General features: G+C 36.3%; 3 protein-coding genes across 5 annotated transcripts in view; 2 read left to right on the top strand and 1 right to left on the bottom strand.

Moving 5' to 3' along the window:
- The window catches only part of LOC106665170 (protein sprint), a 450,469-nt gene that overhangs the window by 132,525 nt on the left and 290,747 nt on the right, over positions 1-27,197 (top strand). The window lies entirely within an intron of this gene.
- LOC106665173 lies at positions 13,880-16,293 on the top strand. The gene is made up of 4 exons (XM_014391419.2): positions 13,880-14,331; positions 14,549-14,643; positions 15,542-16,122; positions 16,203-16,293. Exons 1-3 carry the CDS (start codon positions 13,929-13,931, stop codon positions 16,103-16,105), a joined length of 1,062 nt encoding a protein of 353 aa, XP_014246905.1. The 5' UTR covers positions 13,880-13,928; the 3' UTR covers positions 16,106-16,122; positions 16,203-16,293.
- LOC106665172 (protein ANTAGONIST OF LIKE HETEROCHROMATIN PROTEIN 1-like) lies at positions 14,664-16,757 on the bottom strand. Its single transcript, XM_014391418.2, has 2 exons — positions 16,185-16,757; positions 14,664-15,510 (listed from the first exon to the last, which is right to left on the bottom strand). The coding sequence occupies exons 1-2, from the start codon at positions 16,602-16,604 to the stop codon at positions 14,695-14,697; spliced, it is 1,236 nt and encodes a 411-aa protein (XP_014246904.1). The 5' UTR covers positions 16,605-16,757; the 3' UTR covers positions 14,664-14,694.

Genomic DNA, 27,197 nt, shown 5'->3' with positions numbered 1-27,197 from the left:
ATCTATTCATCTCTCTCTCTTTCTCTTTTTTTGCTTTTTTGTTTATTACTTTGTTCTCTGTCACTGTCTCTTTCTTTTCATACCGTATTTTTATTTACTCCCTCTCTCTCCACCTATTGATCTCTCTCTCTCTCTCTCTCTTTTTATTTTTTTTAAATTTATTATTTTGTCCTCTGTCACTGTCTCTTTCTTTTCATACCGTATTTTCTTTTACTCCCTCTCTCTCTCTCTCTCCATCTATTGATCTCTCTCTCTCTCTCACTCTCTCTCTTTCTTTTCTTTCTTTTTTATTTATTACTTTGTACTCTGTCACCGTCTCTTTCTTTTCATACCGTATTTTCTTTTACTCCCTCTCTCTTCACCTATTGATCTCTCTCTCTCGCTCTCTCTTTCTCTTTTCCTGCTTTTTTATTTATTACTTTGTTCTCTGTCACCGTCTCTTTCTTTTCATGCCGTATTTTCTTTTACTCCCCCCCTCTTTCTCTCCATCTATTGATCTCTCTCTCGCTCTTTTTTCTTTTTTTTCTCTTTCTTTGTTTTTTCTATGTAACTCTTTCACTCTCTCTTAACAGACACATTCAAGATTCACACTCATTCTTTTAATGTTCATGAAAACTAAACATATGCATACATTCTTTTCCGACTGATTTCTTCTGTCAATTCGTTCGTACTTTGTATTTTTTAACTCTACATTTCTTTCTGACTGACTCCCTATCTCTCTTTTGTCTTCATTTTCTGGTTTTTAATAGTTAGAATTTGGGCCTTCTTGGTTTTGTTGGTTTTCGGTTTATTAAATGTCCATTGGGAATTGAGTTTACTGTTTTTATTTGCGTATTTCTTCAAACTAACAATGATCACGCTGAAACCAGTGAAATATGCATTGCAATGCAATTTTTTTGTGATGGGATATCTTGGACTTAATGTAAATCAAAGTACATTTCCATTTCCAAAAGCGTCTAACGCTAACAAGCACTCGTCTCAAGTGTTTGTAGGCCCTGAACCGTTTCTTACTTGTTACGCGCTATGAATCCTTAAACGGTCCTGGCATCGCAGTCAAAGGTTAACCGCACATTAAATCCCAAATCTCCCCTCTTGTGGATTTTTTCTCAGAAGATGTGTACTTTAATTAATAAGAAAAAAGGGAATCCGTTGTGCTATGAAAAAAGCGGGCCCCAAAGAGAATCCTCCAGATTAAACGAAGGGGAGAATCCTTAAAAGTTTTCCTACTTTCGCCCTTTTGAGTTATTAATGAGGAGTGAAAAATTATTTGCTTTCATTTCAGAGATGTGTTGAAAAAATACTCGTCATTGTCTTTGTAATGGAAAGAAAAAAATTAATGAAAGAGCCGCAACTTTAAAGATAAAAATTCAATTTTTCTTCATTAATAAGTGTCTTTGCCATGATACTGTCTGTCCGCAATAATAACTATAAGACGAATCAGAAAAACTAAAATGAAACATTTTATTGTGTAGTGACAATTGTGGGTCCGTCTACACTTGCGGGTTTCGGTGCTATTCAAACGCGTCTCGCGGATGCCGCCATCTTAGAGGTGAACTATCTCAATGCAAATTGACCTATCTAAGTTTTGTCTTTTAATTATTAAACTATGCTAAGATTGTTTGTAATATACCAAAACGAATGGTGGACTGAATTCACACTTATTTTCCATAATAATCAAGGAAAAACTATTAAGAGAAAATGATGAGGGGGAGTTTACCTTTATATGACGCCTAATTATTTTCCCGATGACGGAAATACGATATCCGAGGTAAAAAGGAGAAAACAAAGCCCATTGAAGATTCCAGGATGAGAGGAGCCGAGACGGCTAATAAAGAAGAAAATGGGAAACCTTACGAGACACTAAGAGGATTTGGGGGGAAGAAAACTCAATAAGGGTCAAAGGGAAGGTCAACTTTAATTTGTTACTTTGCGCTCCTTTTCCGCCTCGAAGTTTACTTTTATTAACGGAGATGGGTCATCCATTCTAGACAAACTCTTGACCAATGGGATTGTGTATTAATTACGTTGTTACAGGTTTCGGGAGATTTTATATATTTATTGAGAAGCGCTGGAAAAACAGAGCCCCCTTTTATTGGGGGGATTACCTCCATAATCCTTTAGCCGATAAAACCTTGGATGTTAGAAATTATTAAGGACTTTTTCCACTCTAAATGGTTCTAAGTTGATGGGCTTTAGTCATCACAGAAGTTGTTTTGTCTTAAAATTCCTGACAATATTGTTGTTCACATTAATTAATTGATTATTGAATTAATCTAATTAATTTAAGACAAAGGAGTGAAGGAATCACAGTCACTGATATTTTTCATTCTCTCATGATTTGTCAAGTTAAACAGGTAATATTTGTTTTTGAGGCGGATTGCCTCGTCTGGACGGCTGGAAGTGAGTGCTATTATAGGTAAAAGCCTACTTATTTGTCTTCCTTTAGCTTAGAAGAGCCTAGGGCTGTCCTGACGGGGGATTTGTCCAAACTCTCCATCGTTGTTCTTTTCCTAGGAGGTCCTACGACCCCGAATTATTCCCGAGAGGAAAACTCGTACGTCGTTAATAAAAATCTGTCCGTATCAAGCCTAGGTTCTGAGAGAAATTACTGTCCGTGTCGTTCCTTCCATTGTTTCCATTACAAGTAAGCTTTTCACTACAGGAGTACGAAATCGTCATGGAAACCGTTTGGACCCGCTCTTATACGAGTTTTATTTGCAAATGTGCTCGAAGTCTATTCGAAACCTAGTACATCTTTCTTTAAAGCTCTCTAGTTGGTTGATTATTTAAAATAAATTTGTAGTTTCTCAGTCAGACACGGAGAAACATAACCGAAGAGAATGAACGGCTCCATCGAACCAACAGTATACATTAACAGTGGGACAATTACAATATTTAAAAAGTGCTGGGAAACTATATTAAATGCAGTGTTTTTTAAAAAGAAGGCGTACGTTTTTTTAACGAGGGTTTGCAACAGCAGAGGTTATATCAACCCTCGGGGTGCCGGTGTTTTTGAAAAAAAGCCCATTTGCAAGCATGTCGGGTTCGAATGCAGGGCCGCTGGATTCGAACCGGGGACCTTTATCTTACAATGATGAGCGCCGTGTCAACGCCTAAACCATTGCGGCCACCCTGCACTACAAAATGTTAAATACACTCTTTCTCACCTTTTTCTATCCCCATCTTATATCATTCTCTCTACGCTCTCTCATCTCACTGGTTTTATCCTCTCTTTTTCTCTCTGCCAAACGACACTCAACATACTCTCTCTTTCTAATAGCATCATGTCAGAAAATAAATGTTTTGTTTATTGAAAATAATATATTAATAGTTATTACTAGTCAAACATTAATCTTTTCAAAAGCTCGTGTCACTGTTAATCTGACTGCCTCGTCTCACTCTCTGTATATTTTTCTATTTTTTTATCTTGTTGTCACTTTCTTTCCACCATCATTCTTTTCTCAAAGGAATTATCTATCTATTTCTTTGTTTCTTTCTTCTCTCTTTGACTCCTTTATCTTTTTCCTCTACACATTACTCTTCATCTCCCTCTTCTGTTTTTATGCCTGACTATCTCTCACTCTCTCTGTTTCTGTCTTTCTCTTTGTAAATGATTATGATTGTGTATCTGTTGTGAGTCATCTGTCAGTTTATACGTCAGTGCATTACTGTTTTTGTTTGTTAATATCTTTCTTTCTCGGACCTTTACCTTACAGTGATGAGCGCTGCGTCAACGCCTTAACCGTTAAACATAACCGACGCCCCTCAGAAAGAGTACATCATTCTTATAAATAATTGTCTCGGTTTAAATTTTTCATAAGCTGAGTTAGAATTATAGTTAAAAGTAATAGAAAAATACTTTTACGAGATATTGTGCTGAGGTCTGCGAATCGTAGGCTTGGCATTTCCTATCATTCTGGGCTTCATATCATGCTGTTTTTTTTCTGCCAGACAGTTTGATGTTATGCCATTGAAAACCCGTTTGCGCAGTTCAACCATTGAATATTGCGAAACACCGACCACGTCTCATTGACAAAACCAGTGAGAATGGACAGGCCATTATGATGGGAGACGTTGAACCTGTATATAACGTCATCGGTTGGTCTGTGCTAGTTGGTCAGCCACACATTTATTATTAGTGCAGGTTTTTCACTAGAACAGTCGGTTTGTCAGCAATCTAATATTCTGATATGGGAACGAGAATCAATTGAGCCATATTTCCAACCGTGTAAAAGGTGGACTGGCAAAATAGACCCAACCACTGAAGATGACGAGACGCATTTAACACACAACCGAGCAAAACAGTTTACCAGTATCTTATTGTAAGGTGGTCTTGCTCACTGGAACAATCGGGTTTTCAGTCATCAAAAATGTCGATAGAAAAAAAACTATCTGTTTAGTCCCTTTTCATACATATATTTTTGAACTAGTAAAACTACCTTTTTTGCACCCTGCCAAAGCACGTAAATTCAACCACTGAAGATAAAGAAACGCGCCTGACAGACAAAACCAGGAAACATAGGAAAACAGGATGCGCATGGTTGTATTATTCTTAGGAACATACATTCCCATTCACTTCTGCTATCTTTCCAACTGTATGATGATTCTCGTTTGACAAAACAACACGACGACACAACCACTGAATGCCTCCAAAAACTTCCTCAAATTAAACCAGGGTAATAGGTTGAGCAAGATTACTCTTAGAATAGAAACGATTGTAGGTGGGTGAGTATGGCAATTCGCTTTTTGTAAAAGATAGATCTACAAGTAGAATAGTAGAACCATAATTTTCAAAGAGTGAGATTAAGCTTGTTTACTTCGCTAGGTTACTTAATTTTAAGTTATCAAAGCTGCCGACAGAAAACCGCAAACTGACACAACTTTTTTACCTGCATTCTTTTACGTCATCATTTTACTCATCCATATTTTTACGAACTTACGGAAAAACTCATAGTACAACACTGAGGAAAACAGCCACCCATTTCGGTTTGTACAAACGCCGATTGAATCTGAGCTCTTCTAACCATACTGAGGCAAAAAATACCACCCTCGTTTTTTTATTTATTTATTTTTTATTTTTTTATTTACTTTTAAAAAAATTGTAAATATTTGCAATCATTATCATTTTCATTTTTGGTTATTTACTGGTTATTTTTAAAGAAAAATATAACATATAGATAAATAAAAAATTAAACCGACAAGGTCATTTTGTCACGGATTTGAACTAAACCTTTTTCGTGATTGTACACTCCAAAATATTGGAAACGTAGTCATCACTTGTTGTGAATAGGCTCTGGCTTCGCCAAAAAATGTAAAAGTAGAAATTTAAAAAAATACACTAACTAGGAAAATTCGTTGCCAGAAATGAATAGGTCGTAAATAGGCCCACGTTTCGCCCTTTATATATAACTTCGATAGCTTTTTCTACAGTTTTATTGCGATCTACATAAAAAATGCTGTAAAATGATATATTACATAGTTGATTTGACGAAGTAAACGGTGAATTAAAATATTAGAAAAATGAAAATTGCAATTGTCCGTTTTCTAATATTTTTATTTCACGGTTTGCTCAAATCAATATAATAACAATATAATCAAATTTTATCAATAACAAAGAGATTTCTAAAAGCCAAATATTTTCCAAGTAAACTAGCTCATACATTTTTACCTGTTTTTCCGTTTTAGCGCCTCTAGAAACAGCTACATATAATTTTTTCCTTGAATTTAAATATATTGTTTTTTCACGCCTAAAATTTTTTCGACTGACATTCCTAGTGCAAGGTATAAGATATTTGTTCTCAAAAGGTAGCGGATTGATTTTCATGGTTGTTAATTTGTTTAAAATAATTGTCAAGTCATTTTATAACTGTACAACTGTATCAAACATTAAAATCGGACTATTATTTTTCTTTTGGTTGATTTAAAACTATTAATAGTTCATAATATCACATAGCTCAACAAGAAAATATCCCATTTATAATATCGATGCCTGATCAAAACTGTATCGACTGTACTACGTTTTGAGAATAATATGATACGGATTTCTGGATTATGTTGTATATATACGTGATGTCATCCCGCCAGTATCCTAAAACAGAACCGGATCGTTCTGTCCAAGCGCAATTTTCTTTTATGCTTCACCATCTCGTCGGGACATACTGTAGAATCGTCTTGAGGATTTTCACGAGGGCTCATATACGGTCGTAATGGGAAATCAAATGTGCTTGTGAGGCAGACGGATGCGAAACGCCCCCAATAGCTCCAGGCCAAGATCAATCGGACTAATGGAAAAGTCCGGTTACTTCGCGCCCCTAACAATAAAAATAAGGGCTGGTAGCACTTCGCCCCCCGGCCACACCAAGGGCCCGAAACACCGCCGAGTTTGTTGTTAGAAACGCCGTTGAGCATCTACTAAGCTCAAAGCGCAAGTTTTAATCACCTAAGTCACCAAAGAAGCCAGCCATCCCTGGAACCAGTTTTATTCCAGGGACGAAGATTATCCAAGTTTTAAACTCATTCGCTCTGGCAAACCTTATTATCCTGTTTACATAATTTAGGAGGATCAAGTCCGACCATTTTCTTTCATGTTTAATGAATTGGCACTGCCTTGGAAATGAGTTTTCTTACATTCATATGGTTCTAACATGAAATTTATCTTTGCTGAATTAGATTAAAAACTTTGCATCGTTTCATGCGCGACCAACATTACTTCAACATTTTCTTAATTTTCTTTAATCGATAAATTTTCGCAATATTCCCGATTGCTTTTGTACACGTCTGTGTATATTTGCGTCTTCTTCAAAACATATACTGTTCGAAATCGTCGATTATTTGTCGCATTTTGCTGCTAAACGTGGTATGACTCACAAATCTGCCATATTATGGGCACGTTTTGAGTGGCAAAAAGATTTTTTTTTGTAATTTGCTAAAAATATTCGTCTGGCTTTTCTCCATTTAATAGTGTTTCCAAAAGAAGAACACTTACGTGAATTAGAAGACTTTTTTTTGAGAAAGGTATTGAATTTAACGATTTCGGCACCAACGGGAATTGGAAGATTCCGGCTTGATTAGGAGGAAATGGAAAGAAATTATAAATAAAGATAAAGGATGGGATTGACTCACTATGTATAAATACTATTGAGTGAAGCACGTGGTGGGTTGTCTAGACTTGAAGCGTTGTAGACGATAGACAGCGATAGTTAGGAATGGTTAGGGTTTCGTGATGACTAGGCCAGTGCACTGGCCCGGCTCTTGCAGTTGATGATGATACTGGATGATGAAATCTGGTGGCGATGACAATAAGATGATGCAATCCAGGTGGTAGCCAGTGAGATGAAGGAGTCTTACTGGATAATAATGGATGATGGGGAAAGGATGATGAGATATGAGGGTAATGAAAGAGATGCAGTATAGGATGAAATATCCGGAGAAAATGGAAGATGTGAAATGGACAAAGAGGCGATGAAAGAGGTGAGAACATGCGGTCAAGGGATGAATTGGACGCGACGTTCCAAATCGGAAGGCGAATAGGACAACCCGTGTAAAGGCACGGCGATAATAAATTCACGCACTGGCGAGAATAAGGCGATTGTAAGCGGTGTTAATCACTGTCGTGCAATACTTAAGGCAAAAGAGTCGCAAAGACGCTTCCACGGTATCGGCTAGCGGACAAGTGAAGTAAAAGGAACAAAGGCAGGAAGGGATGAATTTGGAGAAAAAGTAGGGAAGAGGGTTGTGATGGGTAAATCGGGTGCAATTCGGGGGGTACATTGCACGTCAGAAATCGGGCGTTTTCGATAACTGCGACACACCCGATCAGGTAGAATTTCGTGTCTTTATGCATTTTTTATTATTATCAAATTTTAATAATGGAGAAGTAATCCATTAATCCTATACTACCGTGAGGCTCTTGGCCCTTTAGACCTCGGCAATGTTGATGTGAAAGGAGTCGAACTAGTGATTGGGATGAGAGCGTACGGTTTTATAGAGGCGTCTGTAGAATGTTTGGAGGGCAAATGGGATTTTGAGGTCTGTGTAGATATTAAGATTGGATAAAAAGTAGGAAGATTTGGTAATGGTTGGAGGATTTGGTACTAGAGTGACTGGATCTTTGGAGGTTGGTTGAGCCCCATAGGTTGCACTAATCATGCGTAGGTAAGACGTTTGTTTTGGACGTAAGTTCAGTTGAGTCAAGAGTATGGGGTTCCAAGAGCCTGGTCAATGTAAAGTACAGACGAACAGATGACGGTTGCTGGGAGTGGTGCAGAGTTATAGTATCTTGGTGGAAGGATGAAGGTTATTTGTAGGGTATTGGTTTTGTCGCGTTTGATCCTCCATTTTTTGAAACATTCTTCCGAACAGAAGGCTTTGTGAAGGCTACTATCGAGGCTGGGTTTGCTGAAGAGATGTTGTACTGCATATGAGTTAGTATTGTACCGCGATTGATTGGAATATTCTCAGTGTATACTGGAATAGAGGATGGATCCTAGGATGCTGCCTTGAGGCACACCCGCATCGACTATGCGTGAAGAATGTTAAGATTCGCATATAAAAGTACCTATCGGAGTAATGGGGTTTTAGTATGAGGTAATAATTTAAAAGAAATTTTTGTGCACTGCAAGCCCGCGTGCCATACTCGATCGAAAGTTTGCCTTATGTCCAAAAAAGCACGTGAGCATGCTACGATGTCTTCCACACTGAATTGTAGAATGATGTCGCCTGAGCCCGTATATGCGGCATGTGGGATAGCATGACTTTGGAAATTACAAAGATGGGCCATAAGTGTTTCAGGAGTTCATTTATAGCCACGTTATAACCGCTTAGGGTAAAAGGCATTCGGATTAAGTCATATTGGATATTTTAATGCCACGTCATTTAACCTGTTTTAAAAGTCTGTAGAGAGCCGAAGAAATAATAAATCGGTTGTAAAAACAAAGATAATTAAATGCAAATATGACGTTGGACCAAACTTGCTAAGTAACTTGTAAAAGATCCTAAAAAGGATGAAAAAATATGAAAGTGAAAATACTATTCATTACCTTGAATTTAGATTTACTTTTAAATATTTCATGTTAATTTATTTTCCTGTTTAATTATTTTAATTCTGCATTGCATGCAAACAAATTCTTTAATTATCATAATTTAAACCAATGTCTCAATTAAACTTTATTGTCGATTTTTTAAATGTTTTTCTTGCGTTGCAACTTTCCATAAGAGGCTAGACGTTCTTGATTCAACTATGATTAAAAGCCGTATAAATTATTCGATAGAATGAGACTTAGAAAATATAAACAGCAGATTTCCGATAGGTTAATTCATGATTTTCATTAATTAATCTGAAAAATCATTAATCATCGGCATAACAGTTTCCCCCGGAAATTCAGGGTATCACGGCTGTATTCGGGTCCTATCCTGGCCCTATTTCTCTTCACGAAGTATATGTTTCCCTGGCTCCTTCTTTTATGATGCCATTAACACCCATCGTCCTCATTACATTATCTAGTCCATCCGATTCAAATCCTCTTTCCACTCCTTGAAATAATCGCTCATTTCGCTATGACCTAATCATTCCCCGGCATAAAGCATGCACCTTTAAACGTCTTTCCTTGTCCGAGCTCCAAAATTTTGGAACTCTCTCCCCGTAACATGGACGTCTCTCCCTCCAAAAATTCGATTTAACCACAGATAAGTTTACTCAGTAATTATTATTTTTCTGTTAATTTTCAAAGTAACTTATTTTAGATCTAACTTGTTTGGTTTTTTTTATATATAAGTCCTCTGCAATTACATTGCTCACCAGGACAAGGTTTATTTTTGAATCAAAATGTTAATAATTTTTCTTTAACCTTTATATTATTCTAAGGGGACTATTTTGTCCCAGAATAAATTATTTCTTCTTCCCTAGGTTTTTCTTTCTTGTCGCTCGTAATTTTATGTGTCAACCAACCGGAATCAATTTTTAATATGATGGGCGAGGGGCTAGGTCATTGTGAACCACGTAGATTTATAAGCGCGTAGGTCTAATCATTAGGCTGACCTGGAAATTTCTCTAAGGCGTGAAAATCAGTGCTGAATAAAGGGTTAGGCAGTCATAAAAAATAATTCTTCCCAATACAATATTACTCTTAAAGAAATAAGAACGAAATATCAATAATACATGGTACTGATAACAGATATAAACAATATTTTGACAAATTATCATTATAGATGTCAATTTGGTCTTTGTCATAATACATATTACACCTATACAATAGCTATAATAAATAATACAAACGTATGTGAAACAACTTTAAGTTCCTAAGAACAAGCGATATGAAAGATTTTTGTTTTTTGTTTCTCTCGTTTTGTAGGTGTCTTCTTTTAAATATAATCTTCTCTTTGTATGGTTGCCCGTCTATATTTCCCTTTCTGTCTGTCTGTCTGTCTCTCTCTGTCTCTCTCTCACTCTCTCTCTCTCGCTCTCGCTCTCTCTCTCTCTTTCTCTCGCTATCTCTCTCTCTCTCTGTCTCTTTCTGTCGCTATCTCTCATACTCTCTATCTGTCTAATCGCTATCTCTCATACTCTCTATCTGTCTATATATCTATCAATCTTTTTCCTCATTTTTTTTCTTACGAGAGTTTGCAACAGCAAAGGTTATATCAACCCTCGGGGTGCCGGTGTTTTTGAAAAAAAGCCCATTTGTAAGTATGTCGAGTTCGAATGCAGGGCCGCTGGATTCGAACCCGGGACCTTTACTTTACACTGATGAGCGCCGTGTCAACGCCTAAACCGTTGCGGCCACCGACGCCCCCTATGTCCTTATTCATGTATCTCTCTCTCACTCTCTCTCTCTCCCCCCCTCTCCCTCTCCCCCTCTCGCTCCCTCTCCCTCTCCCTCTCCCTCTCCCTTTCCCTTCCTCTCCCTCCCTCCCCCTACCTTTCACCCTCTCTTTTTCTCTCTCTCTACCTACTATCTTCCTCTTTCTTTCTATCTATCTCTATTCTCTCTCTCTCCCTTTCTTTTCTTTCTTTTTTATTTATTACTTTGTACTCTGTCACCATCTCTTTCTTTTCATACCGTATTTTCTTTTACTCCCACTCTCTCCAGCTATTGATCTCTCTCTTTCTCTCTCTCTCTCTCTCTCTCTCTCACTCTTTCTCTTTCTCTTTTTTGCTTTTTTTATTTATTACTTTGTTCTCTGTCACTGTCTTTTTCTTTTCGTACCGTATTTTTATCTTCTCCCTCCCTCCCTCCCTCCCCCCCCCCCCCCCCCCCCCTCTCTCTCTCTCTCTCTCTCTCTCTCTCTCTCTCTCTCTCTCTCTCTCTCTCTCACTCTCACTCTCACTCTCACTCTTTATACCCTTCTATTTCTCTCACTCTAATCTGACCAGTCTGTCTGTATCTCGCTTTCTCACTCTTTCGATTTATCTTTTTTTTTAACCTTTTTTTGCCCGTAATTCAGTACATTGATTTATCTGTATTATTACGGGTTTTTTTTCTCCGACTTACTTACAGTTTAGCTCTTTATTAATGGACATTGGAGCAAGGGCATCTCTCTTTTTTTTTTCCTTTTCCCAAATTTACATACATATGAACAGTTATTGAGTTAGGTGTTGAGGTACCTGCTTTCGATCCGTAGATGAACTGGGCTAAACATTTTCGCGGCGATTTGTTGTTTTGTTTGGTTTTCATTTGTTGCTACTTTCGGTGTATCAATGTTGAACTTATCTCGGTTATTATATAAAACGCAAGGACACAATAACCGGAACATGTTCGAAGAGCGTAATCCTTTCGTTAACTGTCTCATAAATAAATAACGAAGGAGATTCATGATTCGGCCTCGTGCGAAATGTTTGCATGTAGGATACAAGCAATCTCGGTTACGACCTCCGGGATGTGACCCGCGTGCATAATGTCGTACAAAGCCGACAACTTGGGGCCGGTCGCATATTTCAAAGGGGTCGGTAGCCAAGATGGCCGAAATCAAACAATCCAACGGTACATACCTAGGATTTAATTGCCGCCGCCCCATTATGCGTAGGGCGGTAAATCAGCATCCCGGCCGGGGCGTGGATCGGGATGGTGAGTGTCGAGACTCAGGAACATTAACTTTGGTATGTCATAACTCTGGTGGCGCTCCGGGATGACCGCTCCCGGCACGATTTACTGGGGTTGCATGTAAACGCTTTTACAGGGATGGTTTCGACCATTTAAAGGGGGAATAAATGCGGAATTTAAATGCAACTCGGCACCTCTGATTGCCTCGACTGTACACCGACTCGTTGTTAGCTGGAGCAATTGCAAATTAGGAAATTTACTAACACAAGTAAAACTGAAATGGCGTTTGCTTGCAAATTGTTTGATTCAGTTGAAGTACATAGCTACTTTCATTTGGTTGTAAACGCAGGCGTTACGCGTAAGCTTTATTAAGAAAAACTGTATTTTCGGGAAATACAAGCAATAAAGATGTCTTAGTTTCGATTTTGCTAAAATCACCAACTTATCTGTACTAGTATATTGTTACATCTTCAAAATTAGGACAACCATTCATTACTTGCTTCGCAACTAGCTAAGAGGATTTAAAAGAAAATATTGATAACTTATTCATTAACAGTATCAGAAGAATGTTGTCGATATTTCTACCTAAAAATGGAAAGTTTTCCTCAAATGCAGAGAGAAAACGATCGATACCTGGATCAAAGAAAAAACCATCGAAGTAGTAATAGAAGCAATTCCATTTATATTCTAAAGTAACTGAATTACACTTATTAATAATCTGAAATATAGAAACAAAATTATATTTGTATACCTGGGAGTAACTGAAACCGAACCTTCCTTACTGTGAAGCAATTGTACTAAATTTATGTATATTCTTAAGTAACGGAAACACAATTACGCTAAAGTCTAGAATCAATTATCGACATCCTGAAGTAATTGAAACAGACCTATTGATATCCTGGAATATTAAAACCAAACTATCGATGCCCTGAATTATACAAAGAAATTTATGCATAATATAAAATAATTGAAATAAATATATCCTTAATTATAGAAAAAACTATCGATAACCAATACTAATAATTATTACCATAATTATTAACCAATACTAATAATCATACTAATAACTATCGATAGAAACCATACCATCGAAGCCCTGAAGTCACTGAAATAAATCATCATACGAAAGTTCATACCCTAACGTATAGAAACGAAACTATCAATACGCAAACGTATAGAAACAATACCATTGACTCCCGGAAGAACCTAAGAGACAGTACTATCTATCTAAATTCTAGAAAAACTATCGATAATCTGAAGTAATCGAAATTGATCTGTCAACACTAATAATTTTAGAAACAAATCTATCGTCTCCCTGAAGTACCTAATGTAACTTATTATATTTATAGAGTTATAGAAAAAACTATCGATACGCTGAAGCAATGGAGGAAACAAATCTGTTGATACATAAAATTTCGGAAACAGAACTATCATTATCATGAACTAACTGATATATAATTATCGATAAGCTGAAGTAATCGAAACAAATCGGTCAACACTAAAAAATATAAAACAAATCTATCTTCTCCCCGAAGTACCCAATGTAACTTATTATATTTATAGAGTTACAGAAAAAAAATGTTGATACATAAAATTCCAGAAACAGAACTATCAATATCATGAACTACTGAAATGTAATTATCGATACCCTGATGTAATAAAAACAGTTGTATCGTTACGTTGCAGTAATCGAAACAAAACTATTTTTTTTCTTTTACGAGAGTTTGCAACAGCAGAGGTCATATCAACCCTCGGGGTGCCGGTGTTATTGAAAAAAAGCCCATTTGTAAGTATGTCGGGTTCGAATGCAGGGCCGCTGGATTCGAACCCGGGACCTTCACCTTAAGCCGGGTCCAGACGAGTGTAATGTAACACGTAACGTAACGCGTAATGCAAGGCGAATTCTTTGTGTGGACGCTACTGCGAGCATTACCTGTAACGCTCGCCCCACCGTTCGACCGGATCCATCGGGGTGTCGGTTTTTTGTGCGAACACAAAGGCGCTCGCAGTTCTCGTTTGGACGGCGTTCGTGACAGTTGTGCAGTGTGGACGTTCATGATGTGGAGTGACGAACAGTCGCTTGAACTTATTGGTTTATACCAAGGAAAACCAGAAATTTGGAATCCTAAAAACCCGGATTATTTCAAAAAGAATCTGAAAAACGATGCATGGAGTGAAATTGCCCTTTCATTGGGAAGAGAAGTAGAAGAATGCAAGAACAAAATTATTAGTTTGCTGGCTTCACATCGAAGGGAAAGAGGGAAAGTAAAGAAGAGTCAAGGTACCGGAACAGGTATGTTTTATTATAATTATTTTATTGTATTATTATTATTTCGTAAACTTGTTTTATTATTATTCCTATACATTCATACATACTTATCGTATAGGTTATTTCTCCATAGAAGTATCCATATGATGTTAGTTGCTTCCTGGTTTTCTTTAGTTTCGAATGTAATAATAAATAAAAAATTTATTTATTATTTATTCAAATTATTCATCCTTTTTTACAGGTGTTGATGAAACATACAAAAGTACATGGTTTGCTTACGAGGCGCTCGCATTTTTAGGGGACAGAAATAACCCAAGAAAACGTCTTAATACTGAGGTAACTGCATACAGCTTGTCTTTTTGGATGAAAAAAAGAAAAAAAATCCACTTAACAATACGTACTCTGCCAAGAAACTTTGCCCTCTTCTAGAAAATAGTCAGTAAACTCAATTCTGATTTGTTTTGCGGTTAAGGCAGCCCTTCTAGGGATATTATTTAATGGAAGTAATGATGACATTTCACTATCTCTCCGCCAAGTGCCTTCACTGAGTCTTCCGTTTTGTTCGCTGTCAAGTGACCCAGGGGGTGCATACAAGTTTTTAGACGTAGCTGTGTTTTTCAGAAAATTATGCAAATGTGCAATCGCCATGACTACGGTCTCTGCGATTTCGGGCTGAAGAAGCATTGGTTTTCGTAAAACTCGGAAAACAGATGCTGAAATCCCAAATACGTTTTCAACTATCCTGCGAGCTCTGCTTAGCCGGTAATTAAAAATTCTTCGCGGTGATCCCTTGGGGTAATCTCCCGGATAAGGTTTCATTATATTGTTTTGTAAAGGGAAGGCTGAGTCTCCTACAAAAACATATGGTACTAGGTTATTTCTACCTGGCAGTGCATTACCTGCAGGCAATCTTAGCGAATTCCTTTCCAATTTTTTGAATAACTCAGTTTCCTTAAAAACTCCACCATCCGAAATTCTGCCTTGACATCCGACATCCACAAATGTATAATTGTATTCTGCGTCTACTAAAGCAAACATCACTATACTGAAATTCGATTTGTAGTTGCGATATTCTGTGCCACTACGTATCGGGGCCTCAAGAATCACATGTTTACCGTCCATAGCTCCAATACAGTGGGGGAAATTCCACAATTCATCGAACTTATTTGCGATCTTGATCCATTCTTGCTCGGTCTTTGGCAACTGAAACAAATAATTTGTTTTATTGTTACAGATTGAACCGGAACCTACAGCATCTACAAGTGCAGAAAATGCTTGCAGTTCAAAATTTAAATCCCCGACCACTCTCAAAAAATATAAATCAGATGAAAATAAAAAAATGGGTATGCTTTCCGAAGCTCTTGCCGTGCTTAAGACTGCGGCGTCTACTCCTACTCCTGACCCCCAAAACAATAACCCAAATAATTGGGATAATGAAACCTTCTACTTTTCCAATTTTATATGCAGCAAGATGCAACAATATAATAGGAGTACCAAGAATGCAGTGCAGCGAGCAATAATGGACGTAATTTTCAAAGCCGACGAAGGATGCGCTAACTTTCCTCAAAATTCACAACTGAATTACAGCAGGTGTACAACAGGCTCGATTCCTTCGTCAAGATACTGCAATGCCGCACCATATACTCCACCTATTTCCTCGGAATCATATACTCCAGGGTATACAACAGGTCAAAATATCTCTACAAGTTACGCTCCTCATCCATATAATTCACCTCATCCCTCAGAATCGTCCCAAACTTCGATTGAAAATGCAGATTTTGTGGATGATCTGGTTTAATAAATTATAATTTCTTAGTAAATAATTTAAATGTTATCTACCTAATTTCAATTAATAAATAAAAATATGTAAAACTCACCTTTATGTTTTCTTTCAGTGCCTCTATAATTGCTTTACAAACTTCTGGTACTATGCAGGAGATGGACTGTTTTGAAACTCTGAAAGTGTACTGAAGGCTAGTGTATGAATCTCCCGTTGCCAAAAATCTTAGTGTTAGAGCCAGTCTATCTTGCGGCGAAATTGCAGGTCTCATTGTAGTATCTTGTCTTGATATTTTAGATGCGATCATTGTTAACAGTTGATCAAAATCACTAGGCGACATCCGGGTAAAGTTTTTATATTGACCACTTATTTGCTGAGATTTTAGTTCCACAAGTAATGAAGATCTTCTATTATACAAGTTAGTTTTCCACCATCGACGTTTCTTCCGGTCTTCACTGCATAATAAATACGTACAAATAAAAGCAGCACCAGCTATCACGACCTTCCTATTCGGCATGTTCGTAGCAACTGAGTGGAACAGACCCCTCTTCAAGATTCGCGTTCATGATTCGCGTTGAGTTCGTTTGCCGTCCACACTGTTCACTCTAAATTACACGTAATCTTGCATTACACGTTACACCCGTCTGGACCCGGCTTTACAGTGATGAGCACCGTGTCAACGCCTAAACCGTTGCCGCCACCGACACCCCCGAACGAAACTCTCAATATCCTGAATTATAGATAAACTATCGGTACGTTGAAGTAATCGAAACAAATCTGTTGATGTACAAAATTCTAGAAACAGAACTTATCAATGCCCAGAACTAACTGAAATATAACTATCGATCCACTGATTTATAGAAACGAAACTATGTCTTCCTGAGTACCTAATAGAAACAGAGCTACCGATACCCTGATGTAATAAAAACAGTTATATCATTACATTGCAGAAATCGAAATGAAACTATCGATATCCGGAAGATAGGTGGAAGTTTATCGATATCCTGATGTAATCATAACTATTGATGCCCTGAATTATAAAAACAATTAACGATATCCTAATGTAATCGAAACAGAGCCTAAACCAACAACCATTAACCTCAAAATTAAAACTCACAAGATAAAAGATACTACTTCTACCTTCGTAATTCCTTGTTTGGCAAAACTTCAAATCGACAATTTCATGTTCACCAAATAAAAACAATCTAGTTACGTTCCATCACTCAGCTGAATGCCTTATTCATAGTTTTCTGTTCAATTTTTGATACGCGTGTGAATAGGTTCTAAACGAACCACGAAATGTAATTGTAAATGTCCTAATATAGACTTGAGAAGTTTTAGGTTAGAAGTTAGGTTTTAAACTTAGAAAACTATAAAAGAAGTACTCTAAAAAGACAATAGTAGGTATTTAACTTGACAATTGGCTTAACGAATGAATGTAAAGGACAAAGTGTGACTTCATCCAAGCCGAACCTGCGACCACTTCAGCAGTATGAATTTATTCCAGACTGATCTTACTCAGATCGTATAACTTCACGAAACATAAATATCTACGAAATAAATTTGTTAATCAAAATGCGAGTGTTTTATTTTTGCACAATAAGAAGCCGCTTATAATAGCATTGCACTTGTTGATTCATTGGTTCAATTAGAATGGAAGAAGTTTAAATAGAATTTGTTTGAAAGTTACAAAAGTTTTGTTTTGGGTTTTAATTTCCTTTGTTTTAATTTATCGCCGATTCGGCGTACGAACCGGCTTTATAAAGTCGAATCTTTAAAAGGCGTTCACCGAACAATCTTCTTTTAAATATTGAACTTCCCCTTGTCAAAAAACCGTGTTGAAAGTCGCCGTTCTGAGTGGAGGACGTTATTTACCGTGCAATTTCCTGGAGAGGGCGATGGTTCCAAGGGTGGCCTCCCTTTTATTAAACAATATCTGAGGTCCTTGGGGATGATGTAGTGTTATTGCTGTGTATCGCAACATACCGAGAGCCTTACCCCCCCCCGACCAAAACACCGGCCCATATCCCGACAAACATTGTTCCCCATTGTCTACAACCACAATTAAATTTCGAAATTAAACCAGACCGTCTTTAAATCCAATATATCATAAACGTTCATCTATTTATTGGCTGGAATATTAAATTTATGGTGTAAAATGTTTGCAATAAATTAAATTATTTAAAGTATGGAAGGTATATTTCTATAATTAACCAAATGGTAAATACCTTTAAGAACTACCAACGAGCCTCATAATAAAGAAAAACTTAGGCTATTTCCTTTACTTTTTCATCCATTTAATTATTAGAATATCATACACACATTCCCTCTCTCTCGCTCTTTCTCTTTCTCTTTCTCTCCCTATGACTCTTTCTCCTATATTTCCTTTTTTCTTTTTTCATTTTCTCTTTTCCTTTCTTTCTCCAGCTCTCACCACTCTCTTTCTCTCTCTCTCTCCCTCTTCCCGTTTTGTTGAGCTCCTGTTACCCTCTCCTTCTCCTACAATTTTCATCCTTTGATTCTTATTTGTCTGCGTTCCTGTATTGTGTTGTTGAGTATGGGCGTCATCTTTTTTCACACTTTTATTCGTAGTGCGTTTAGAGTGTTTATTAATAAGATCGTGATTAATAAGATATTTTGCATAAAACAGGAAGAATTGGCGGAACGGGGTGATTAGGAAAACTAACGACTCCTGTTTTGTCAATTTAGTGGTTATGTACCTACGGTTAATTATAGATAGTAATTAAAAACGTATGTCAGAAGTTGAAATATTTACCTTCCAAGAAGTCTTATATGATATGTAAATTAAATTGGAAAGTTTTTCTTAATTGTCTGTATTGGTGTTAACGTTATATAAGTGGATGTAAATAATAGGCACCTGAACTATTTCGTTTTTAAATATTCATTATAACACAGTTTAGTTCTATTTTACGTCACTTTTCATTTTCCGTAACCATGGATCCGCCCAGTTACTCTAGCTTCTGAAATTAAGACCCGTTAACTTAGTTATAGGCCTATTTGTATTTTTTGTTGGCTTGTTTCTAACGTAGGTACAACAGTTTTGTTTATTATACACTTTTTGTGCGTTTGATTCTCATTTTTCTCCTAGCGGTTTAACTCTTCTTGAATATACATGACCGCTGTAATTATAGAGTCAATAGGCGTTAACCCATGTTTAGTTGGTTAAATGAAACTATGTAATCCTTTACAATCCAGATGGCAGTTTAAACGTTTTAATAATCACATTATTATTAGTATTACTATCACTGTAGTGTTTGTAAATTTTAATAAAGCAAGTTAAGTGAAGGTAGATGATGGCTCAGGAATAGGACTGGGGGTTATTGTTTTGCGAGGCAGTGGTTCATACCTACAAATGGGCTATAGTTGAATTACACCCACGTGGTGTACGTAATCTCAGATACCATTGAGTGGTATAATCAGTTCCCGTCAGTTTTGGTGAGGTTTTTTTAAACCTAGAACTTACCGTGTCTGGCGTTTCTCCTTTTGGTTGTTGGGCATCTTTTGTGACATTATTCATTATTTACATTGACAGTATTCTATTTTTAATCTAGTTATCTTAAGTTATGTTTTGTGGTTATACGTGATATTTGTAGATCCTCCTCTGGCCAGTTTGTCTTTTTGTTCATTACCTAGAATTCCGGTGGGCCCAAGATATTGCCAATTTTTATTTTCAGTTTTGGTCATTACAGATGCTTTAAGGGTTGTTTGGCTGGTTAGGGTTCGCAACTAGATACACAAAAGATAATTGTCTTTTGTGGAGATTTTTGGGTACTATATCGCATTTCCCCCTCTCACTCTTATTTTTATGTTCTATTTAGTGTATTTACTTTTCCATCTATTGGGTTGTCCGGAAAATAATGCAGGATTTTGGTATTAAACAAAAAAAAAGAAACTAGTTACTTTAAAGCAATGTTCTTTAATCAAAATAATTTCCCATACTCTCAATACATTTCTCCCAGCGTGTTGGTAACTTATTAATTCCGTCTGAGTAGAATTCAGAATTTTTAGAATTGATAAAGTCAATAAATGCATTTTCCAGTTCCGTTTGATTTTTGAATATTATGTGTTGTAAGTAGTGGTCCAGGTGTCTAAAAAAATGGTAGTCAGTAGGCGAGAGGTCCGGAGAATAGGGTGGGTGAGGCAAAGTTTCATAGCCAAGCTCCAATAATTTTTGTGACGTTACACGTGACACATGTGGTCGAGCGTTGTCATGCAACAAAATGGGCCCTTTCCGATTGACCAAAGAGGGCTTCATTACTGCCAATTTCTGATGCATGGTATTAATTTGGTTACAGTATGATTCAGCATTGATGGTTTCGCCAGGATTTAAGAAGCTGTAGTGTATTAAACCAAATGAAGCCCACCATACCGTAACCATTACCTTTTTTTGATGAGTTGGGGGCTTTGGAAAATGTATTGGAGCTTCTCCTTTGTCGAGCCACTGTCCAGAACGTCTAGTGTTATCGTAGAGAATCCACTTTTCGTCACATGTAACAATTCTGGCCAGAAATGGGTCATTTTTGTTTCGACAAAGAAGTGATGCACAAACATCAAAGCGCTGATTTTTTTGGCGATCGTTTAATGAGTGTGGAACCCAATTTTCGAGTTTTTTCACTTTTCCAATCGCCTTGAGGTGGTCAGCGACGGTCGTTTTACTGACTTTGAGTTGCTCTGCAAGTTCTCGAACAGTTGTTTTGGGGTTTTCTTCCACCACTGATCGCAGAACATCATCATTAAGAGAGGAAGGCCTTCCACGACCTTCTTCATCTTCAAGGCTGAAATCTCCCTCCCGAAATTTTTTAAACCACCTTTGCACAGTGCACTCATTAACACAACCCTCGCCCCAGACTTGGTTAATGTTTCTAGCCGTTTGGGCTCCGCTTCGGCCGAGTTTAAACTCGTAAAAGAAAATCGTACGAAATTCTCGCTTTGACATTATAAGGATGACTGAATTATTTCCAAGTAGCGGAATGCTACAGAGGTAAACAAACAATATCATTTGGAAGAGGATTAATAAGTGTTGACATTCATACAAATGAGTAATCCTGTAAACGTAAACAGAATATTTTATATAGATTTTTTTTAATGAAAACTTAAAATCCTGCATTATTTTCCGGACAACCCGATACATATCCCTACCTACCTATCTTTCTGTTGCTTCCAACTGAGCCATTCAGTGCCACTTTCCTTTTTCTCACTCTCTCTCTCTCTCTCTCTCTCCCCTCTCTCTCTCTCTTTTCCCTCTCTCTCCCTCCCTCCCTCTCTTTTCCTCTCTCTCTCTTTCTCTCTCCCTTTCCCTCCCCATCTCTATCTCTATCCAGCGGCACTGCATTCGAACCCGACATTCTTACAAATGGGCCTTTTTTTTCAAAAACACCGTCACCCAAGGGGTTGATATGGAAAAAACGCAGTCAATTTTTGGGGAATAGTAAAAAAAAATCAGATCAGGATTGGTTATCCCTTTAATTATTATTATTAATCAATAAAGAAACACTTTTAGGAAAAGTAGAACGGATATTATATAAGCAGATTGGTTTGGGCAATGTGTAGAAAATTCGAAATTGTGATACATATCAGTATCATTTTTAATTAATGGACTCATCGTTATATTGCACAATATTTTTAAAGAACATATATATGTATACTGTCATTTATAAATGCTGTTTTTTTTCCAGGTATGGTTTCCTTAAGAAGAAATTAAGTTTTGAGGTAGAGATTATGTGAGTAAAAGAACTTTTTTTAAATAGCCATTTTTCATAAAAGTAATTTATGGCGTTCTTTAATATCCATTGAGAATGCCTTGAGACGATCGTTTGTTATGTCCAAACATTATCAAGATATTAAAGAGAAGAGCGGACATAAAGTTTCGCGTCTATTTCACTGGTCACACCCCTCTCAGTATATCCGGCACCAGGTGTTTCGAAACTTTTTCATTTAAAAACTAAAAGCCAGGGGCCTCAGGATTATATATCGGCTTCGTCTTTCACCCCTGGGGTCGTATGCATATTTTTCGCATGGTTTCGTCACGTTTCGACATACATATTTCTTAATTAACTCGAATCGGTTAGGGACGGTTAGGAATTGGAATCGGACGTCAATTTATCTTTGGAATATGCCCCCCAGCCCTTTTGACGTTCTTCCTTTATTAAAGTGAGGTGTGAAAAAGGATCTCTATTTAAGCTCTCTCGCCCTTTTCTTTTTCAAGTCGCTTTATTACAAATTCAGATCTGACATCTTTTATTATTTTTATTAAATATTACTGTCAAACAACTCACGGTTCAATATTACGAAAATTCTGCGTTTTCTTTGTTTGAATTACACATTTTATCGAGTTTATATTTTCAATAAATAACCCATAGCAGAAAAATATATTAAACGTTCGATTTTATGAGTCCTGCGGAAGTGGAATTTTCTCGATAGTTTCGTCGTGTCCGAAACATTATTGGATATAAATAATGACGATTAAATTACAGACCACCAGTTTTAGTAGTTACCACTGTCAAATGATTCGTGATTTGTCGTGATGTACATTTAAGTGTTAACTGTATCAAAGTGGTTGAATATGTATTGAAAAAATAAAATCAGTTGTTTGTGCAGCTTTTGACTTGTTTTAAGATCATCAGCAGAACCATCTTAAATATGTGTACAAATTGAAATAATTAACTTTTTAATAGAAGGTTTCAAACTTTTGTGAAGCTCGATTCAGTTTTAATATTAACAAGGACGGAATAACTTTAATAGTGTTATGATTTAATGATAACGATACAATTTAAAAACCTAATTTATATACAACTGGCTTTATATCCCGGCGTTCCCCAGGGTGATAATAAAAAGTGTTATTTAACACATTATTGCTATTGCAAGATATATATCGTATTTATAAATGAAATGAACACAATTGAATGTTTGATATCAATGATTTTATGTACTCATCATATTAGATATTTACATAAGCAATATTATTTATGTTTTGGATCACATTGTATTAAATTGTAATTACATTTCAATTAATTAAGGTTTTTAGTTGAGATAAAAAAGTCAGTGTCACGAGCGGGATTCGAACCCACGACCTTCGGCTAGATACGCCGCTATTCTACCACTTGAGCTGTCGTGACTTCCATCCACTCGGACTCTAACTTCCCATCTCAACCCCACCTTTTGAATTTTCCCTCCTTTTCGCTATTTTTCACTAAAAACCTTAATTAATTGAAAGATATTAATTGGTTAAGCGGACCACGAAACTAGTGAATTATAATTACAGTTGTACTCAATGTTAAATTCATTGTAATGCTCTTGGATATACAATGCTTTGATTTAAAAAAATCCAGTATTGTATAAATTCCTTTTTTTCCACATCCTATATATATTTATAAAAATGAAATAATGTTTATAGAACCCAGGCCCTGAAGTTGATATTAATAAAGATCAAAACTTTAAGTAAGGTAATTGGGTTGAGAAAAAAAAGTCAGTGTCACGAGCGGGACCCGAACCCACGACCCTCGGCTAAATACGCCGCTGCTCTACCACTTGAGCTGTCGTGACTTCGATCCACTCGGACACCAACATCCCATCTCGACCCCACCTTTTGAATTTTCCCTACTTTTTTGCCATTTTCAAATGTCGTGTAATCTATGTGATTCTCGGCGACAAATGAAATAGTCAAGGCGAGCTTTCGTGAAGATACACTTCATTTTACTTATTAAATTCATCAGAGTTCGTGGTCCGTGCCATTGCCTTTTTTATCTCAACCAAACCTTACTTAAAAAGAATAATTAATTGAAAGAAGTAACTTGGCCAGTTGACCACTAAAACATAAATGGGCTAATACAATATAACTTTCTAGTGGTTGTTTGAATCAAGGAAGAATTTAACGTTGGTCTGCGGAATTCGGAATTTCTTATGTTCTTCATGTTCCGCTTTTCCTATTTTTTTGTTAATTACTTCTATTTCGTGTAATAATTGCCCTGGCACATAGGGTCACAGCACATTAATTTCGCATTTATTTGCCAAGGTTTTATCAATTTACGATAAAAAAATTATCAATATCAACATAATTAAATTGATCGGCTAAATTTTTTTCTTCTGTCTGTCTTTATATAAAATTAGCTTTTTATTTTAAAAATTAGTAATTCGGTCAATCGGACCCCGAACTCCAATGAATTTAAAGATAAAAACGTTGACACGATAAAGAAATTTTTTTTTCTGTCACAGCAGACCGCATCTCACGATCTCCAAATAATCGTTGGCTAACGGTCACTAAATACCAACAATTAATACTGTACATTAAAAACTTACAAAACTAATATAAACCACAAAAATTTACAAATTTAACATAATTTGCTATTTAATCTTGATGTATAAAACTATCTGATTGTTGATTCACATAAGCTCAAATCGGCAGTGTTTGTGCATAAACACACACATATGCAGTTGAGCATCACTCGCAGTCCACCAAAAATTCCAATTTGTAATTTACAGTAAATTACCTGCAGGTATCGAGGAATCACCTACCGTGATTGGGCTCGGAGACCTGCAAACATTTCATAGGTCATCCCACAACTTAATCAGTTCCTAAGAGAAAGATTCACACTCACTATAATATTAACTGGTGATTTGTATGCATTTTTTTACTATATTCAGCTGTATTATTTTGAGTATACATATTGCAATTGCTTAATGGGGGTATATATAAACTAAATGAATGTAATTTAAAGTTTAAACGTGTGCAGACTTTATTCATACCTTCAACAAATACAACTGGATGCAAATTATATTCAAAATATGAATTATACTGAAATGCTATACCATCAAGTTTTACCAGCTGTTTAATCGATTCATTTTCATGCGTAAACGACTATTATCGCGCTGTTCATTTTGATCACAAAAGGGCAAAAATTGTCTTAGTTCTCTAATTCCTACTCGACTTGCTTCATTTCGTGCTTCGTGATGTGGTGATTCAGTAGTACGTGAGTGTGACATATGAAATATATATTGTTCATTTCGTTGTTCTGTTTCTTCTTCTGTTTCATTTTGTCTTTCATCTGGAATTCTCTTGACAATATTAATAAATCGAATTAGCACAGCAACTGCACTACGTATTTTACGTAATTTATAATTGCTTATGTATATGCATACCTGTAAAACAAAATAGTTTTTTGTAATCTTTACCTTTCTACACTAAATAAACGTTCACTTGGAGCATTTTTCTCAATTCTGAAATTTTGGCTTAGTGGAACGATCGTCGGGCACGCCACATGTCGGTAGGTCGTTTTACTACCTACACCACAACTGCCTATATTAAAGAAATTTGTTTCTTCTTATCTTTACATCAGCAAACCAATTTTTGCGACTATAGAATATTAGCATAGTTTTTGCGTCTGTTGACTGTTAACGCCTCCAAAGCGGAATTTAAAAGATGCGCGAAATGATGTGAAAATAGACTCCACAAATTCTTGATTTTTTTTTTTTAAAATCTTGACGCTCATTATTAACTTATTTTATATTCTCTAAACCCGCCTGGTACTAATACAAACGCAATGTGAAAGTTTCTTTGAAATCGGTTCAATAGTTTTCGTTTTTATCATTAGCTCACATACAAACATTCATTTTTATATATAGAGATTAAATATAATTTAATAATAATTTGAAACCGTCTGTTCAAATCTTAATTATGTCGAGTTGTAGTCATATTTATTTCATTAGATTGGTTTGTTCTGATGAGACCTTACCATAAATCGAAAGCTTAGCTTACAGTTGATTTGGTTTTTCTCATCAAAACCGTACCGAGATCCGGATTATTCAGCATGAAAATTCTGCTGTTTCTCTGTGTAAGTTTTATATTTGCTCTATTATTTAATCAAATTTATCTTTCTAAGGTTTCGTTTTATATTGCAATACCTTAAATGAAATAACACTCCTTTTATCCTTCAATGTAGATTTTTCTTGATTTATGCGTTTAGTTTCGTGAAGTTTTTATTCTTTTATGCTACTGTTAATATTACTGTCAGCTTTCTTGATAAACCTGACCAATTACACCAATTCATTACCAGAATTTCGTTGTTATGAATATTCTTGGTTTTTAAACTCCAGTCGGTATAAATTGGACCTTTCTCTAATAATTTGTAATAAATATCAAAGTAAATTTGCTTATCAGGATATTAAATAAATGAATGCGAAGAACGCAATGGCCGAGGGTCTAGGCCGTCCGACTCGCATTTACCACACTGACGGTCCTGGGTTCTAATCCTGGGGCGTGTGACCGCAACGGTTTAGGCGTTGACACGGCGCTCATTACTGTAAGGTAAAGGTCCCGGGTTCGAATCCAGCGGCCCTGCATTCGAACCCAACATACTTACAAATGGGCTTTTTTTCAAAAACACCGGCACCTGAGGGTTGATATGACCTCTGCTGTTGCGAACCCTCGTTAAAAAAAATCCCATAGAAGCAGATGGTTTTTAATTGTGATTAATATAAAAAACGTATTGTAAAAGGGCCGATTTTGTTACTGTTCATCATAATTGGTTTGAAGTTTGTTACTTCTGAACTTTAAAGCGTAGAAATCTCATTCGACGTTCTTTTCTGATCATCACACGGTTATGAGTAGGTTAGCAATTTTGAAAGAATATAAAACTTTCTATAGATTGCATCACTAGTTTTTCACTTTCTAATTTTATTTACCTTCATTGGAGAAAACGGTAATATAAAGACAAAAATTATTCTTTTTCTGGAATTTAAAAAAGTTTTGCGACGCGTACAACCAACGATTTGGCTATGGGCCATCTGTTAACCGGCGAACAACCTAAATATCTGTAAATAACCTATAAATAACTATAAACTAAAAACTATAAATAAACTATATCATCTCAGATAAAAAGTATGAATGCAAATAAACAGGCGCTAAGGATGTGTCAAAATATTGGCGACAACATTAATTTTTACAGCCTGCTGATCCTTCATTAACATTTTATTTCTGCCGAGGGATGATCATTCATTCTTCATAATGTAAGATAGTCAATTGTAATCAACATTGAACAGGACTCATGACTTAAGGTCTAAAACGTTTTGTTACAAATAAAATTTCATGCTTAAA

The sequence above is a fragment of the Cimex lectularius genome, unplaced genomic scaffold (genome assembly GCF_000648675.2).
Source record: "Cimex lectularius strain Harlan isolate CLEC.00 unplaced genomic scaffold, Clec_2.1 scaffold140, whole genome shotgun sequence".
In the NCBI taxonomy this organism is placed as follows: Eukaryota; Metazoa; Arthropoda; class Insecta; order Hemiptera; family Cimicidae; genus Cimex; species Cimex lectularius.
Note: the sequence above shows the minus strand (reverse complement) of the source record. Positions and strands in the feature narration are given on the sequence as shown.

Coding starts and splice junctions, on each gene's coding strand:
- LOC106665173 (XM_014391419.2), top strand. CDS start 13,929: ATGCAAGGCGAATTCTTTGTGTGGACGCTACTGCGAGCATTACCTGTA. Junction 14,332..14,548: donor GAGTCAAGGTACCGGAACAG/GTATGTTTTATT, acceptor CCTTTTTTACAG/GTGTTGATGAAACATACAAA. Junction 14,644..15,541: donor GAAAACGTCTTAATACTGAG/GTAACTGCATAC, acceptor TTATTGTTACAG/ATTGAACCGGAACCTACAGC.
- LOC106665172 (XM_014391418.2), bottom strand. CDS start 16,604: ATGCCGAATAGGAAGGTCGTGATAGCTGGTGCTGCTTTTATTTGTACG. Junction 15,511..16,184: donor CACTGAAAGAAAACATAAAG/GTGAGTTTTACA, acceptor TATTTGTTTCAG/TTGCCAAAGACCGAGCAAGA.